The sequence below is a fragment of the Lates calcarifer genome, unplaced genomic scaffold, assembly GCF_001640805.2.
Source record: "Lates calcarifer isolate ASB-BC8 unplaced genomic scaffold, TLL_Latcal_v3 _unitig_1039_quiver_834, whole genome shotgun sequence".
In the NCBI taxonomy this organism is placed as follows: Eukaryota; Metazoa; Chordata; class Actinopteri; family Centropomidae; genus Lates; species Lates calcarifer.
Window position 1 is genome coordinate 1 of NW_026115247.1, and position 14881 is coordinate 14881.

At 40.6% G+C, this 14881-nt stretch overlaps 4 protein-coding genes across 8 annotated transcripts; 2 read left to right on the plus strand and 2 right to left on the minus strand.

Moving 5' to 3' along the window:
• Positions 1-2414: 2414 nt before the first annotated feature.
• On the minus strand, positions 2415-5197 carry LOC127139283 (butyrophilin subfamily 1 member A1). 3 transcript variants are annotated; one of them, XM_051067044.1, is made up of 6 exons: positions 5175-5197; positions 4632-4710; positions 3817-3919; positions 3397-3732; positions 3017-3298; positions 2415-2715 (listed from the first exon to the last, which is right to left on the minus strand). In XM_051067044.1, the coding sequence occupies exons 3-6, from the start codon at positions 3911-3913 to the stop codon at positions 2543-2545; spliced, it is 888 nt and encodes a 295-aa protein (XP_050923001.1). In that variant the 5' UTR covers positions 3914-3919; positions 4632-4710; positions 5175-5197; the 3' UTR covers positions 2415-2542. The 3 variants fall into 3 exon arrangements, with proteins under 3 accessions (XP_050923001.1, XP_050922999.1, XP_050923000.1); XM_051067042.1 differs by lacking the exons at positions 4632-4710; positions 5175-5197 and adding an exon at positions 4319-4444; XM_051067043.1 differs by lacking the exons at positions 4632-4710; positions 5175-5197 and adding an exon at positions 4319-4360 and having other exon boundaries at positions 3817-3922.
• An 890-nt stretch (positions 5198-6087) lies between these two features.
• On the plus strand, positions 6088-9329 carry LOC108885845 (low affinity immunoglobulin gamma Fc region receptor III). Of its 2 annotated transcripts, XM_018680330.2 has the most exons (7): positions 6088-6121; positions 6397-6447; positions 6543-6788; positions 6884-7129; positions 7223-7465; positions 7547-7676; positions 8045-9329. In XM_018680330.2, the coding sequence occupies exons 1-7, from the start codon at positions 6091-6093 to the stop codon at positions 8070-8072; spliced, it is 975 nt and encodes a 324-aa protein (XP_018535846.1). In that variant the 5' UTR covers positions 6088-6090; the 3' UTR covers positions 8073-9329. The 2 variants fall into 2 exon arrangements, with proteins under 2 accessions (XP_018535846.1, XP_050922998.1); XM_051067041.1 differs by lacking the exon at positions 6088-6121 and having other exon boundaries at positions 6149-6447.
• Positions 9330-9434: 105 nt separating this feature from the next.
• Positions 9435-11991, minus strand: LOC108885835 (myosin heavy chain, muscle). Of its 2 annotated transcripts, XM_018680318.2 has the most exons (4): positions 11920-11991; positions 11642-11732; positions 11340-11450; positions 9435-11074 (listed from the first exon to the last, which is right to left on the minus strand). In XM_018680318.2, the coding sequence occupies exons 2-4, from the start codon at positions 11730-11732 to the stop codon at positions 10434-10436; spliced, it is 843 nt and encodes a 280-aa protein (XP_018535834.1). In that variant the 5' UTR covers positions 11920-11991; the 3' UTR covers positions 9435-10433. The 2 variants fall into 2 exon arrangements, with proteins under 2 accessions (XP_018535834.1, XP_050923002.1); XM_051067045.1 differs by lacking the exon at positions 11920-11991 and having other exon boundaries at positions 11642-11893.
• Positions 11992-12986: 995 nt separating this feature from the next.
• LOC108885846 (low affinity immunoglobulin gamma Fc region receptor II-a-like) lies at positions 12987-14849 on the plus strand. The gene is made up of 5 exons (XM_051067046.1): positions 12987-13156; positions 13235-13291; positions 13388-13651; positions 13868-14113; positions 14187-14849. Exons 1-5 carry the CDS (start codon positions 13132-13134, stop codon positions 14333-14335), a joined length of 741 nt encoding a protein of 246 aa, XP_050923003.1. The 5' UTR covers positions 12987-13131; the 3' UTR covers positions 14336-14849.
• Positions 14850-14881: the final 32 nt, after the last annotated feature.

Genomic DNA, 14881 nt, shown 5'->3' on the forward strand with positions numbered 1-14881 from the left:
TATCACGTAGGCCCTTACTGATACTATATTCTTGTATTGGTGAGTTAATATTGCCTCAGAGATAAACCACACAGGAAGAGAGCGTTCTCATCTACATTTCACCTCAGCTGTAGCTCTGATGCTGAGTCAATCAGTCAGTCAGGTCAGTCAGCAGCAAGTCGACATGGAGGTCACGGCTCTCTGCTTCAGACTGAGTGAGTACTGAGTCTGTCTCCTCTGGTCAACTTCATATTCATACACCATTTATCAGGAAACTGTATGTAATGGAAAATACATTTGGAAATAATTATACTGTGCAGAAAATATGAGAGTTTTATAGCTGGTAAAATAATTCAGCTGTTAAAGTATAACTGTCTGATGTACAGTTGTTTTCCTTTATCCCCCCAGTGTTGATTGTACTGGTGTTTGTGGCTGCACACAATCACCACATTAATGCTCAGACAAGTGGTAAGACAGAATTTCATGATTTTTTCCATCAGAAATCAGGTTCATGTAGACCGGCAGGATCCCAGTGTTTGATCACTGACACCTGAATTACTGGATTAACAGGTTTCATTACTGCATATAGTTCTAAATAGAAAAGTGCTAATAATTTGTCGTAGTTCTCGTTTATGATTGGTTCTTCTAGCTGAAAGCACCTGGCTTTCTGTTGTGTGTCATTTTCAAACTGTGTGTGTTCAGGAGTTTTTAATTGAATTCATCATTCTGTTTCTTTGTTTCAGATGCAGATTTTCACATGGTTCCATCCAGACTGCAGCTCTTTCAATATGAATCAGTCTCTTTTACCTGTCAGGGGTTTAATGACCCAGCAGGATGGGAGAGTCAGAAATGTCAATGATATCACTCCTAAATGTTTGAATGGTGCAGCGCCATCAACAGTGACCTGCACCATTGACTATGCCCTTAAATCAGACAGTGGAGGATACTGGTGTGAAGGTGGGAGGAGGACGGAGAAGCAACACTGTCAACATCACTGTCTCTGGTGTGTTTATTGTACAGATTTAAACTATAGAACAATAATATATAGTATCAGAAATGTTACCTGGAGTAAGCATTTTGTGATGTTGTTCAGAAGGTCATGTGGTCCTGGAGAGTCCTGTTCTTCCTGTGATGGAGGGAGCAGCTGTGACTCTGCGCTGCAGAAGCAGGAAGCCTTCCCTCCAACCTCACAGCTGATTTCTATAAAGATGGCCTCCTTATTGGGACCAGCCCGACAGGAAACATGACTATTCAAAATGTTTCCAAGTCTGATGACGGCTTCTACAAGTGTAAAATCTCTGGAGCTGGAGAATCAGCAGAGAGCCGACTGATGATCAGAGCTGTGGTTCCAAACCCCACAGGTACATTCAATCTTTTATACACAGCAGTCAGTTCATGTTGGCATCAGTCATGTTAGTATCTGACAGAAAATATCTACATGGTGTTTTTCAGTTGGGTCTGTCGTCTCTGGAGCTGGAGAATCAGCAGAGAGCCGACTGACGGTCAGAGGTGAGACACAACAAATGTTATAACACAAAATGTACCATAGTTACCATCAGTTGCCATGTTTTTCCAGTCCAGGAGGAGTTATGTTCTTTCTGGTTTGCAGATGATGGTTGTTTAAAATTTGACACTGGGGTTAAACTGGTTAATGTTGATGTTCGCCTGAAAGTAAAAACCCTCAGAGACTCACTGTGAGTCCACAATGTTACAGTGATACACTGTGTTATCTTTGCAGCAGCGTCCACGGATCACTCCGTACACGTCCTCCTCCTCTTTCGCTCTGTCTTCATCCTTGTGTCGGTGCCTCTGCTGCTGTTGATGGTAGGACTCTTTCATTATGGAAAACTGGGGTCATTCTCACACGAATCCAGCTTGATCTGTTTGTTCACCTTTCCATCTAAGTCAAATGCACTTATTTAATTTTTTACTCTCTTGTGATCACTGGTTTTCAATGCTAATACAACTGATTACACAGTGCCAGTGTGACGTGAACACACACAGGGTGTAAACGCTCGTGTAAACGCGAGTGTTGAGATGTTATCAGACATCACTTCACACGCAGAAAACCACAGAGATGCTCAACAGGCAACGGATGTATTTTCAAAAGGCCTGTGAGAGTTTTGTCTTGTTCAGTGTTTTATTTTAGCTGTGACCGATGGTGGTGGCCACAGAAAATAAGAAGAGGTTGAAGGGCTCTGTAGCAGCAGAAACACTGTCCTAACTGGGACATGATGTAGATTAGAGCCATGTCAGTGCGCTTTTTATTGTTTTATTACTTTATGATGCTTGTTTTCATTTTGAATATATTGTATATAATGTATATTTGAATTTCATAGAATTGCATGTTTTACTATCTGTGAATTAGTCATGTACTCTGACTATTGAAAGAGCAGAAGTCAAATAAAGACATCTGAAGCTTCTATAGACCACACACAGACACTTTTATTTAAGCATACATACTGTAGATATAACACCTCTGATGTGTGTCTACATTTAACCATGACAAAGTCTGTACAGAACAACCACAGCATCTCCACGCCTCCGTCACCAGTCTGTGAGTTTATTTTAATGTTGACGAGTCACAATCCAGCATTGGAACTACAGCTCTTACATTTCTTCTGTCCTCTGACCTGTGTTTCCATTTCCACCAAACAAAGGCAGCTGTAAGACTACACAAAATGAAAGCCATGCTGATGAGCCACAGGCCGATACAAACAGCTGAACTGAAATCACCTGAAATGATAAAACACAGAACAACATGACCTTTATGTAAAACCTCACCCTTTTTAACAAATGCATGTGATGTGAAACCTTCATTTGAATGAATGGGAAGCCATCTTGCAACACTGCATCCAGTTTTTTTTAATACATTCATGTGATGAATGGCTGATTGTAGAGACGCCGTGCCCTTTACTCTAGCACCACCCTCAGGGCAAACGTTCAAACTTCACCTTTCATCCCCATAACTGCTCAGGATCTGACACTAAGTCAAACAGATGCTGAAGGAGCTGGCACTGGGACTTCAGTTCTTTACCTGAAATGTCAATGTGTGCCTCTCTGGTGTGGTTGGTTTTGTTCTGTTGGACTCTACAGGTGAAGCTGTTGCTGTGTCTCTTCTCCACAGTCACTCTGCTGCTGACAGTATAGAGGTCATCAGGACCTCTGACTGTCTCTGTAGGTCCAGCAGAGAGGAGGTTTCCCTCACCGTCCAGCCACAACACCTCAGGCTCTGGATACCAGCCTTTAGACTCACACTCTAACACCACTGCTCTGTTGTTTATGTTAATCCCTGATATGACAGGTACAGAGACAAAACCTGGTGATAGAAGAGAGGAGAAAGTGAAAATGGAGACATTTTGAAAAAAGTTACAATATCTTGTCAGTACTTGATACTTAAACATAAAAGACACTCACCAACAAAAAGCTCAGCAAAAGACTGTGGCAGGTTTGGAACATGACATATGTACTTCCCCTCATCAGAGAGTTTCACCCTGGAGAGTTTGAGTGAAATGTCTCCGTGGCCCAGTCCACTGATGGACACTGATGTCCTCTCTCTGTAGGACGGATGTTTCTTACTCTCTAGCTCCACACCATCACGCCACACATAAACAAATCTGGGCTCCAGGCCGGATCTGGTCCACTCTACAGTCTTGTCTGAAGCACTCATAGCGGGTTCCAGGTGGCATGGCAAAGTGATGTCATCACCAACTACTGCTGCTATTGGCTGAGGTGGACCAATCACTCTCTGATCTGAGAGAGACACAGATCTGTTTAGCCCTCACAGAAAGATGTGCAGAGTTTGCAGAGAAATGGAAGTTTTACTTGTGTTTTTACCTGGAGAAGATTGTGTTGGAAAAAGGAGGATGAACATTAAAGTGGCTGCTGGTGTAAAGTGCCTGTTGGCCATTTCATTATTCAGGTGAACCATCATCACTGTCTTCTTCCCCAAGAATTAACAAAGAAAAAGAAAAAGAATTAATTGACTGCTTTAATTTATCAGAAACAAGTCATTAGTCATCAGAGTTAAAACGAGTCTTCAGTCATTAGACAGAGCCATGAACCTTTTACGCTGTCTGTCACACGTTTACGTCTCTGCTGTAGTCGTGTAGTTCAGCTTCTTTTCCAGATTTACCTTCTTTTAAGTATTTAAACATGAAAATCTGAACCATTTCCACAGTAATGGAGTCTTTTTGAATTTATTTAAGCAGAGTTTGGTGATTTTACTTTCCATAAGGTGTATGTGGATCTTGGGAATCACAGGAAACTGTAAGAATCTGTGCAATGTCCTAAACTGTACAATTATCATAAAGATTTTCTTGTAATAATCAGTTCCTACCTGCAAAAACGTTCAGCTGGTTCAGTGTGTACGATACTGAAGTCTGTTTCTGTTCTTATTGCCTGTATCTCACTAATACAATGAGGAAGTTCATGTGACCCTTAATTCCCTTAGTTCCTCAGTCTTTCTTCGATCTTTACTTGGACATGACATTAAAAAAAACACTGCTCTTAGTCACTTCCCTGCTCTACATGCAGACACACACATATATCAGGGGTCATTAGCACAAGGTCCTCATGTGATTGTCACAGCATTACTTTTCATATTGAATATGAAACAAAAACGACCACATGAGCCTTTACACAGAAGTTACCGTCAAAACAGGAATCTGGGATGAAAACCAGCGATGACAGAACTAAGTGAAGAGTCAGGTCCATACCTCAGTTCACATCCTGGACATCAGGTGTAAAATATTCAAATGGGAATAAGATATGAAAAATGAAAAAGCCTTAATTAGGGTGGTAAAAACAGACATTCAGAGCTGGAGGAAAAAGGAGTAAGTGTAGATAGAAATATATTAATTTCATGGTTTCACTTTGTTTAAAAACTGAGGGTCTGACGTTAATAATTCATTTTCCTGAGGGTGAGGTGCAGCTTCAGGATCTCTCCGCTGTACTCTACAGCCCTCAGCAACAACACAGTGAATAACAACTGTAAATTCACTCAACATTTGAGCTGGGTGGAAAATGCAGACACCACATGAACAGTTAAACTGAATATAACAACTTTCTGTTAGTTACATTACACATCCACTCTCAAACAGTAACAAGCAACAGATCACAGCTCAGTAACAAGCTTTGTTCAACAAACTCTAACATCCTGCAGAGAGTAGGACAACTCATCCAGAGCCACGTACCTGTTGTAGTCTCTCAGAGTCCTTCAGCTCTTCACCAACTGACAGTTCAATAGTTTGACTGTGTCTATATTATCTCTGGATGTGGAGGCACTGCTGCCCGCTTATCTGCATCGTCACAGTCGTCACAGGATTGGCCAGACGAAGGCCAGTATGCACTTTTGGAGTAATTTGTTCTTCTTGATATGGAGCTATAATTATTCATATTCTGTCTGTTGTCAGTCCTTTAGTGGGTTCTACTTAAATGCTCTGCAGAGTTTGGTTCCTTGGTTCACTTCCTTACTTCAGTCTAATAAATTTTAGCTTCACCCTGTTTACAGGTAACAAGCGAGGCAGCCATCGCCTGGCTAGGCCACTGTTTTGCATTTCAGCCTAAAAGAGTTAAACCCTCTGAAACACTCGTCTCGTGTTACTTCTGGACACATGAAGCTTCCAAAGAGAAGAAATTGTGTTTAGCTTCTGCAGTTAAAGACACAGTCAGTAACTGATGTTTCAACATGTCAGCCAGTGAATGGAAATATCTACATGTGTGATGGTTGATGATTCTCTGCAGGGGGCAGAGTGGGACCTCCTTATTTCAAATGATCAACAGTAAATAAATGAGAGAGTTTAAGAAATAAACTCTCTTTAAGAAATAAGTGAGTTAGTATTTTATATTTTAGGAAGCTGCAGTACATTAAAACGAGCCAGAGGACAACTTAGCTCTGTATTAACAACATGTCAGTAAGTTTGTTTGCTGTGCAGAAATAAAGGACCTGACGAAGAGGTGTTAACTAACATAACAGAGCTGAAAGATCAGCGTCACCTCTGCTCCTGAAATAAGCATCACAGGAAGGACTGGGGTTAAGAGGAGGAGGGTCTCAGCTCTCAGTCACTTCAGCTGTACTTCAGTCTGATGATCAGTCAGCAGGAAGACGACATGGAGGTCACAGCTCTCTGCTTCAGACTGAGTGAGTACTGAGTCTCTGTTGAGAACAGCGTTGGTTTTAGTCGTAGGATTGATGGTGTTTTACATGTCGCTCTGCTAACACCACTTCAGACAATAATTCTTGTGAAAAACAGAAAATTGCAATATTTGATTTTTTAATATGTAAAACATGATGGGATGGACTTGGACAGACACACAGTAAAACAATGTGAGTCCTTCCTCAAGTGAAGAAATCTTGATCGTTGAGGCAGTAGCAGATGTACAGCTGTCTGCTCTCCACCTTGTTTTTTTCTCCAGTGCTGTGGCTGCTTGCTCTAGTTCAGGACAGCTGTTCTGCTCAGAAAGCTGGTGAGTAGAAGTTAATGAACTGCATTATTCTAAATTCTTTTCAACACTGTAAGTCACATTTTGTTTTCTGTTGGTTTTGTGAATGTGTGCTTCAGCTGGTCCTGTGGTCCTGGAGAGTCCTGACCTCCCTGTGATGGAGGGAGATGATGTGACTCTGCTCTGCAGAAGCAGCATGTCCTCATTCAACCGTACAGCTGATTTCTATAAGGACGATGTCCTAATCAGGAGTAGTGAAACAGGAAACATCACCATCCACAATGTTTCCAGGTCAGATGAAGGACTGTACAGGTGCAGCATCTCTGGAGCTGGAGAGTCAGCAGAGAGCAGACTGACTGTCAGAGGTGAGGAGGTTTTTTTGATTTTAGTTGACTCACCTGTACTTCTTTCACTGAAAACCTGACCAGAGTTACTAAAATGTTTTTCACACATTGCTCAGCTGGTCCTGTGATCCTGGAGAGTCCAGTCCACCCAGTGACAGAGGGAGAATCTGTGACTCTTCGCTGTAGAAAGAGAAACACTCCCATAAACCACATCGCTGATTTCTACAGATACAGCTTCCGTATCGGGACTGGTTATAAAGGAGACCTGATCATCCCCAGTGTCTCCAAATCTGATGAAGGACTGTACAAGTGCAGCATCTCTGGAGCTGGAGAATCAGCAGAGAGCAGACTGACTGTCAGAGGTGAGACTGAATAAATGTTGTACAGACTGTGATGCTCCCTGCTTATTGTACGTTCCATCACTTTTCTTTTTTTTTTAATTACATGCTGATCAGGTGTTCCTGTGGTCCTGGAGAGTCCTGGTCTTCCTGTGATGGAGGGGGAAGCTGTAACTCTGCGCTGCGTAAACAAGATCAGCACCAACGTCACAGCTGATTTCTATAAAAACAGCCTCTTTTTTGAGAGAAGCTCTACTGGGAACATAACTATCCCCAGTGTTTCTAAATCTGATGAAGGACTGTACAGGTGCAGCATCTCTGGAGCTGGAGAATCAGCAGAGAGCAGACTGACTGTCAGAGGTGAGACGAAAGAAGAACATCAAGATACATCAAGTCTAATACAATCATATTCTAATGAATATTTTCTTTTTTTGTTTTCAGAGTGTCCAAATCAGGCTATGACCCTTTGCTCTGATCAACTTCCTGTTTTCCTCTACCTCCTCATCAGGACTGTGTTTTGGGTGGTTCTGCTGGTGTTTGTGTTGAGAAAATGTCACTGTGAGAAACAGAGGTAAGATAAAATATAATGAACTACGTGTAAATAAATTGTAAAAACGAAGGTTACTTCTACCGCACAGGCAGAGAGGACCCAAATACAGACAACAGACTGATGCAGTGAAGCAGATTTAACTAGAGAAATAAGACTTACAGGTAGATAGGATGACATCTAGTGGGCAGATGAGGAATTGCAGGTGCGATGCCTTAATTCCATTTTAAAAAAAAGTTCTTTACTCAGTGGTTAGGGATGAAACAGGAGGTCACCACATTAGATAAAGACAGGATAGGTTTGATAACATCTTATCATGTGTATTTTGATCTTCATCATGTGAACAACATAAACACAACATGTTCACAACATTTCTACCTCAATTTCCACAGGTGCCTCATCTGGACGGAGAGACACTGAGAAGACGTCCAAATAAATGAAACAACAACTAAATGATTCATGTGTGTGTTACACTCGTGGTTCATTTAATTGTTGTTTGATGAATGTTTTCATATTTGAGAAATTCTAATATGTATTTGTTTAACATGGTTTGAATGTGTAATGATGGGCCTACAGTCAAAGCAGTTTGCAGTATAATGACAAAGAGAATTAGTAAGAAAGGTAGAATGTGCTTTCTCTTATTTTTGCTGTGTGTAAAGAAAGAAAGTTAACAGATGACTTTTGACTGATTTATTGAACACTGTGAGATGCTTCACCGAGCTCTATAAGTAGATCTGCTGTGCTGTGACCGCTGTGCATCTTGAAAATGTTTCTCAGGGGCGAAGATGGGTCACCAGATATTTCAGGTGAACCACATCACTTCTCTATAATCTGCAGAGGTAAGCATCTGCTGTGGCCAGTGAGAGTGTTTGTTTAACCCTGTGCAGATTAACCACAGTGTCTCTGCATCTCTGTGTAAAGACGCTGTGGGTTATGTGAGGTCACACATGCAGGGTTTAGTCTTTGTTCTCTGGTTTTGATGCTGACAACTGCTGAGACGCTGAGGGCTTAAAATAATTTGCACAGATGACAAGTCAAGACAAACCAGGTCATGAGAAGAGTCAAAAACACGCGAGCAGCCATGGTTAAACACTGACAGGGATTTTCATTCATTAGTTCTAAATGTTTGAAGCAGGAAATCAGATTTTGGTGATTCCAGATGATAACCAGAACCAAACTTTTCTGTTTCTAAATCAGAATGATAAAATATACTCTATAATAACAGAATGTTTCTGGTCTTCCATGTAAATCAAGCAGTATTTCATGAAGACTTGTTTGTCTGATTTATTAGTTTGACTGGAAAAAGCTTTCATTTTATTCTGTCTTTTAAAAAATCAAGATAAACATGAGCTCAGGATCTGAACAGGTTTGAACGTCTGAACGTGATTGTTAAGCATTAACACAACTCTGTCTCCAGACACACATTCAACATACCTGTTTGAATGTGTCGAGTTACTTCTGATAAACAAAGCCTGACGACCAAAGTCCACAGATAAAATCATGTTGTACTTTGAACCCAGTCATAATAAAGTGCAGTCTTTGTGTGTGCAGTGTTGTTTACTATGGCAGTAAATGCATTTCTGTGTGTTTTCTTATTAGTATCATCTGCAAATCGTCTGTGAAATATTAACATAGTGTTTTCCAGGTATCCAGGTTAAGCCGTCCATCAGGCCTTCATCTATTCAATGACCTTCCATCTGAGGGTAATGTGCCCATCCACACTCACTCTCTGATCAGTGTGTGTTAACCTTATGGGTTGCTAATGTAATGACGAAGCACATGTGTCATCAGTTTTTTTTAATCAAATAAACAGGCTCCATACAGTCAGTAAGTGAACACACCACAAACATAAAAACTAACACTACATGCACCATGTGTAGAAATATAAAACACATCAAACAGTTTCTACTACAGTCCCAGGCTGTAATGATAAAATCTATGCTGACAGGTCTGACAGTTTCACCTGCTTAAACACAGTAACAGCAGGTTAAAGGTTGACATATATATTTAAGAATATGCACCATGAAAAAAAAAAAAGACAAATATGAATTTGAGCCAATCGTCATGACCTTCCTCTGACCTGTGACACCTGGACTTTGTGTCATTTCCTGTTTTATTTTGAAATTGAAATGTTGTGTCCGTTATGGTTTTGCTTCTTGTCTTTGTGTTTTTCCCTCCAGTGTTTCATCCCTGCACCTGTTCCCACTTCTCTGATCAGCCCTGCAGTCTCTCCACCTGCTCCTTGTTCTAGAATCTGAACACTGAACATCTGATGTTCTCTCCCTCCACTTCACAGGTAAGTTTACAGTACGGTTACATACATGTACATATCTCTGTTGACTGTGTATTAGTGTGAATACTGATGGAATAACCATAAGCTGCCTTTGGCCCCTGGGCTTTATGACACCAAATACCAAAGAATTTACTCAACAAGCAAACATGTAATGTTGGGTAACACAAAAATCCTACAATAACATTTACTTGTTTAACATGTAACTTCTTTTACATTTTCACTACACTATCATTTATTTTCCTTTTTAAAAAAAAATCAGAGTAATTGTATTAAAATCAAATCAACAGTGTGAAAAGAAACAAAATCACCTTAACAAAAGTAAAAATCAGAAGCTTAGTGTGAAAAAGGTGATGTCAGGTGTTAATGAGTACCAATCAGGATGTGACGATATTTGAATCAAACTCTAGTGACGGTTGGTCGACTGTTGGATTAAAGGTCACTGTCAGTTAGATCTGATCAGACCACACCCACACAGTCTCATGATGTTTTTACATCTGAAACTCTGAGATGTTTTGATTGATGTTTAATTTACGAGTTACTTGAGAAATTGAACCACATTCTGTCATTAATGTGATGATGATTAAAGCTGTGCTTCCTGCTGCAAAGATGATGGTTAACTTTAAGCAGGACAGCTGCTTCTGCAACCCTTCCCCCTCTTTCTTTTTCTCCTCCAGTTGCTCCTTCAGCTGCTGAATGTCATTCTTTAATTCAAATATCCTCTCTGTCATCATCCTCATTGAATCCTCTTCCTCTGCATCCTGCAGTGGTCTGTTTATGGTCAGCTGCTGTCTCTCCAGTTGTGCCTTCTTCCTCTCTGGTCTCCACAGTTCATTTAACAGCCTTTGTTTTTCTTTCAAGAGTTCTCCTTTTCTGTCAGTGTCATTTCTTCTCTCACACTCTGTTATTTCACTCTCCACTGACTGAAGTTTCTCCCTGATCTTCTCTATCTCTGCCTGTAACTCTGTCAGCTTCACTTTGACCTGCTCCTTCTGGTTCTCCAGTATCCTCGTGATACTACAGAATGCCAAGATGAAAATCTCCTTTTCTTCATCTTCAAGGCTTTTCACTTTGTTGTCCAGTGCTCCTTTGAGATTATCCAATTCTTCTTTCACAGCCTTCTTTTTCTTCCCTTTTCAAAATAACAATTTGAGACATTTAAGGAGAGAAACTATTATTTAACTCTAATGACTCACATGAAATTTCAATACATTAATTTTTTGTCCTTATCATTTACCCCTAAAAACATGGGAATATAAAGCCCAAGTTTATAAATACCAGCGTTATCCATTAAGTATTAAGCTCTGCGGACACTTCACATTACCATCCTACAAACACAAGGTCTCTGGATATTCAGAATGAAGGAATTAATCATTAACGATTCATTTGCAACTTACTGATTCCCCAATGTCTCCATTTCACTCCTGCAGCAAACAATAATCCAGTGACACCAACGGTGACACCAACGGCTACAGAAGCAGATCTTGACAGGTGCATGATGATGATATCTGATATGACAAAACACACAACAGCGAGTGAAAATCATTCATATATTCCAACATTCTAAATCTATATTTGCAAATATCTATATCCATACAGAGATTTACTGTAGATGCATAGCATTTTCCTCCACTATTGAAAGACAGCTCAACATCTGAATTATTACTTTCCAAGAAGTAAAATTGAATGAGTGACTCACTGGTTATCTCATCTCCATATATACGCACCAAGGACAGACCCCGATAGAAGAAGAAAGTCAACAGAAGGACATTTTTACAGAACCAAATCATCTGAAACACAAAAAAGCAATGCATTTGAACAATGATAAGGTTAATAGTTCAGATATCTATTATTAGTTTGTCTACATTAGACACAATGATGTTGTTCAGTGATGCCATCACCAAACCGTTTCGAGAGGAAACACTAACTGACTTGAAAGGAAAACATAAGGAGAATCATATAAATGTGCTCACGTACCTGTAATGTGTACTGGAGCTTTGGTTAATTCATAGCGTGGTGAGCGACTTAAAGCCAAAGTCTACAAATAAAGTAATCTCACTCTAGAAGGCGGTTAGATAAGGTTAGGTGAGTGAGTGAGTGAGTGAGAGAGAGAGAGAGAGAGAGAGAGAGAGATGTCTGTTAAATTTTACAGTGGCACAGGAAGAGTAATTTTGAGTGCAGCTGTTAAGGTGGTACTGCATCAGACCTGGCCTATGTTTTATTTATAATAATTGTCATGACTGCAGCCTCTTAAACTCAAGTCCATGATCCTAACACTAAGTCAAATCCAGGCCCCAACATAGGAGTGCAATTTCTTTTTCCCATGATAGGACTTGCAGAGTCTGAGCAGCTAAATGGTTTTCATGTACAGAAAACAAAGTCTGTCAGTCTGTTGACCAGAGCTCTAACTGCGTAGTCCTACTCACTTGACATAAACACAACCGAATGGTCCCATGATCCAAACCAAACCTTTATAATCACTGTATCAACAAAAACCGTTTCACCAGCAGCTTGTAATTTCCTCCTCATCATGGAAACCTAGAGGAAGGAAATGTTTGATGTGTAATGTATAATTGATTTACTGCAGAGGGCAGACTGGGGCTGCTTTCACGTGCTCTGTTGTTTTTACCTTGAAGTTCTGATCTTTGCAAACCCATAGATCAGATAGCTTGACACAGTTGATTTTTCAAGAGTGTAAAGTATCTTTTCTGTCTATTTCTAGTCTCTATTCTCTTCTCTATGAGGGATCTGAATTCTTTAAAGATGGCCACTTCATTATGACTGAATATAAACCTGACAATCAGCAATGTTTCTAAATCTGATGAAGGCTTCTACAAATGCTGTTGAAGCTGTTTGGGGATTCATTACATTAGTTCCTGTAGAAACGTTAAAGTCCACATCATCTGATCAATATCAGCATACACTTATGATCACCAGTTATTCAGTTATTCAGTTGAAGTGGAGGAGTTATATATTTTTGCATCATGTCGGCACATTACTCACTGCAATTAAAGTGTGAGGAGGACATTACAGAGCAGTCAGATCAGACGTCAGTACAGGGCTCCTGTACATGACACACTGACGCCTCTATACTGCAGAATGAAGCCACACAGGAAGTGGACCTTCTCACCAACATCAAACTGTAGCTGTGGTTCAGTCTGAGGCTCAGTCAGTCAGCAGCAACACGTCATGGAGGTCACAGCTCTCAGACTGAGTGAGTACTGACTCTGCCAGCAGATATGTATTTATATACACGTCATATGTTCAACTCTCCTCTTTTGTCTCTTTACAGTGATAAACATGTGGTTGCTGCTGCAAGTCCAGGACAATTATTGTGCTTTGAAAGCTGGTAAATTCATATTTACAGTATTAATTCATTACTCTTTAGTGTGTTTTCCATCTTTCACTTTATTCACCTCAGCTCCGTCTCTCCGGTTGTCGTCAGATGCAGCTTTTCTTCGAGTCACTCCAGCCAGACTTCAGCACTTTGAATACAAGTCTGTTTCTTTTGACTGTGAGGGGTTTGATGGGGAACTTGGCCTGAGAGTGATGAAGAAGAGCCAGAATGCAAACACGTGCAGCACTAACAGGAACATTCAGAAAGGATCCCTCTGTACCATCGAAACAGTTTATATAGACGACAGTGGAGAGTACTGGTGTGAGACTGGAGACGGAAAGAAAAGCGACACTGTCAACATCACTGTTACTGGTAAGTTTACCCCAGCTGTGGACATTTCTATTTACTGAAGCTACTCACATAAAAGGAAAAACATCCAGTAGTTCCCTCCTTTAGACCAATGAAGAAGCTCCCATGGGAAAGCATCAGGGTGTTCTTCCTGGTGATCACCAGTTTTTATCTGTATTTGGCCATAAATCTATTATAGTCATGTTATTCGCAATATGAATGATTCTGTATGTTTTCCAGCTGGGTCTGTGATCCTGGAGAGTCCGGTCCATCCTGTGAAGGAGGGAGATGCTGTGACTCTACGCTGCAAGAACAAGACAGCTTCCTCCACCATCTCAGCATCCTTCTATAAAAATGGCTTCCTCATCAAGAACAGCTCAGCTGACAACATGATCATCCCCAGTGTCTCCAGGTCTGATGAAGGACTGTACAGGTGCAGCGTCTCTGGATCTGGAGAATCACCTCAGAGCAGACTGACTGTCAGAGGTGAGAGGTCAGCAACGTTTCTTACTAATGTTTAAGTAATGAGGTATATTTAACTCTGGCGTTGTCATTCCAGTATTTCAGAAGGAGACGATCGCCATTTGTTCCGATCAGCTTCCTGTTCTCCTCTACCTCTTCGTGAGGATTGTTGGCACCATGTTATGGGCGGCTCTGCTCCTGCTGGTGTTGAGAAAACGTGACAGTGGGAAAGACAGAGGTAAATAAAATAAAAAATACCATCGACGCAGTGAAAACACCTGACCAAACCTGAGTAAAACCATGCCACATAGAACCCGAGTCTATGGAAATAGAACTGTTTCTTATTTGTCTGATTTAACTTCTTAAACTTATTCATTATATTCAAATATGACAGATACCTATAAGTAAATGTGTCAGTGCTGTGACCACTGAGTTTCATCAGATGAAGTTTCTCAGGGTGAATGCAGGTCCAGATATTTCTGCTGTCTTTAAACCACACCGTGTTTCTAATACCATGTTTCTAATACCATGTTTCTATCTTTATTTTAACCTGAGTGTTAAACCGTGATGAAGCCTGAGCAGTGACCACAGTGTCTCTGTGAAAACAAGCTGTGGGTGAGTCACTGAGAGCTGAGGTCACGTACTTTGGTTTAGATCTAAACACCTGCTGAATCTTTGATTCTTTAAATAATCTGTACATCTAAGCCCCAGTGTGTCAGGATATTAATATCAGAATGCATCATGTGACAGATCAAGCATGAAGTGCTGCTGAAAATACACAGTCAATGTGAA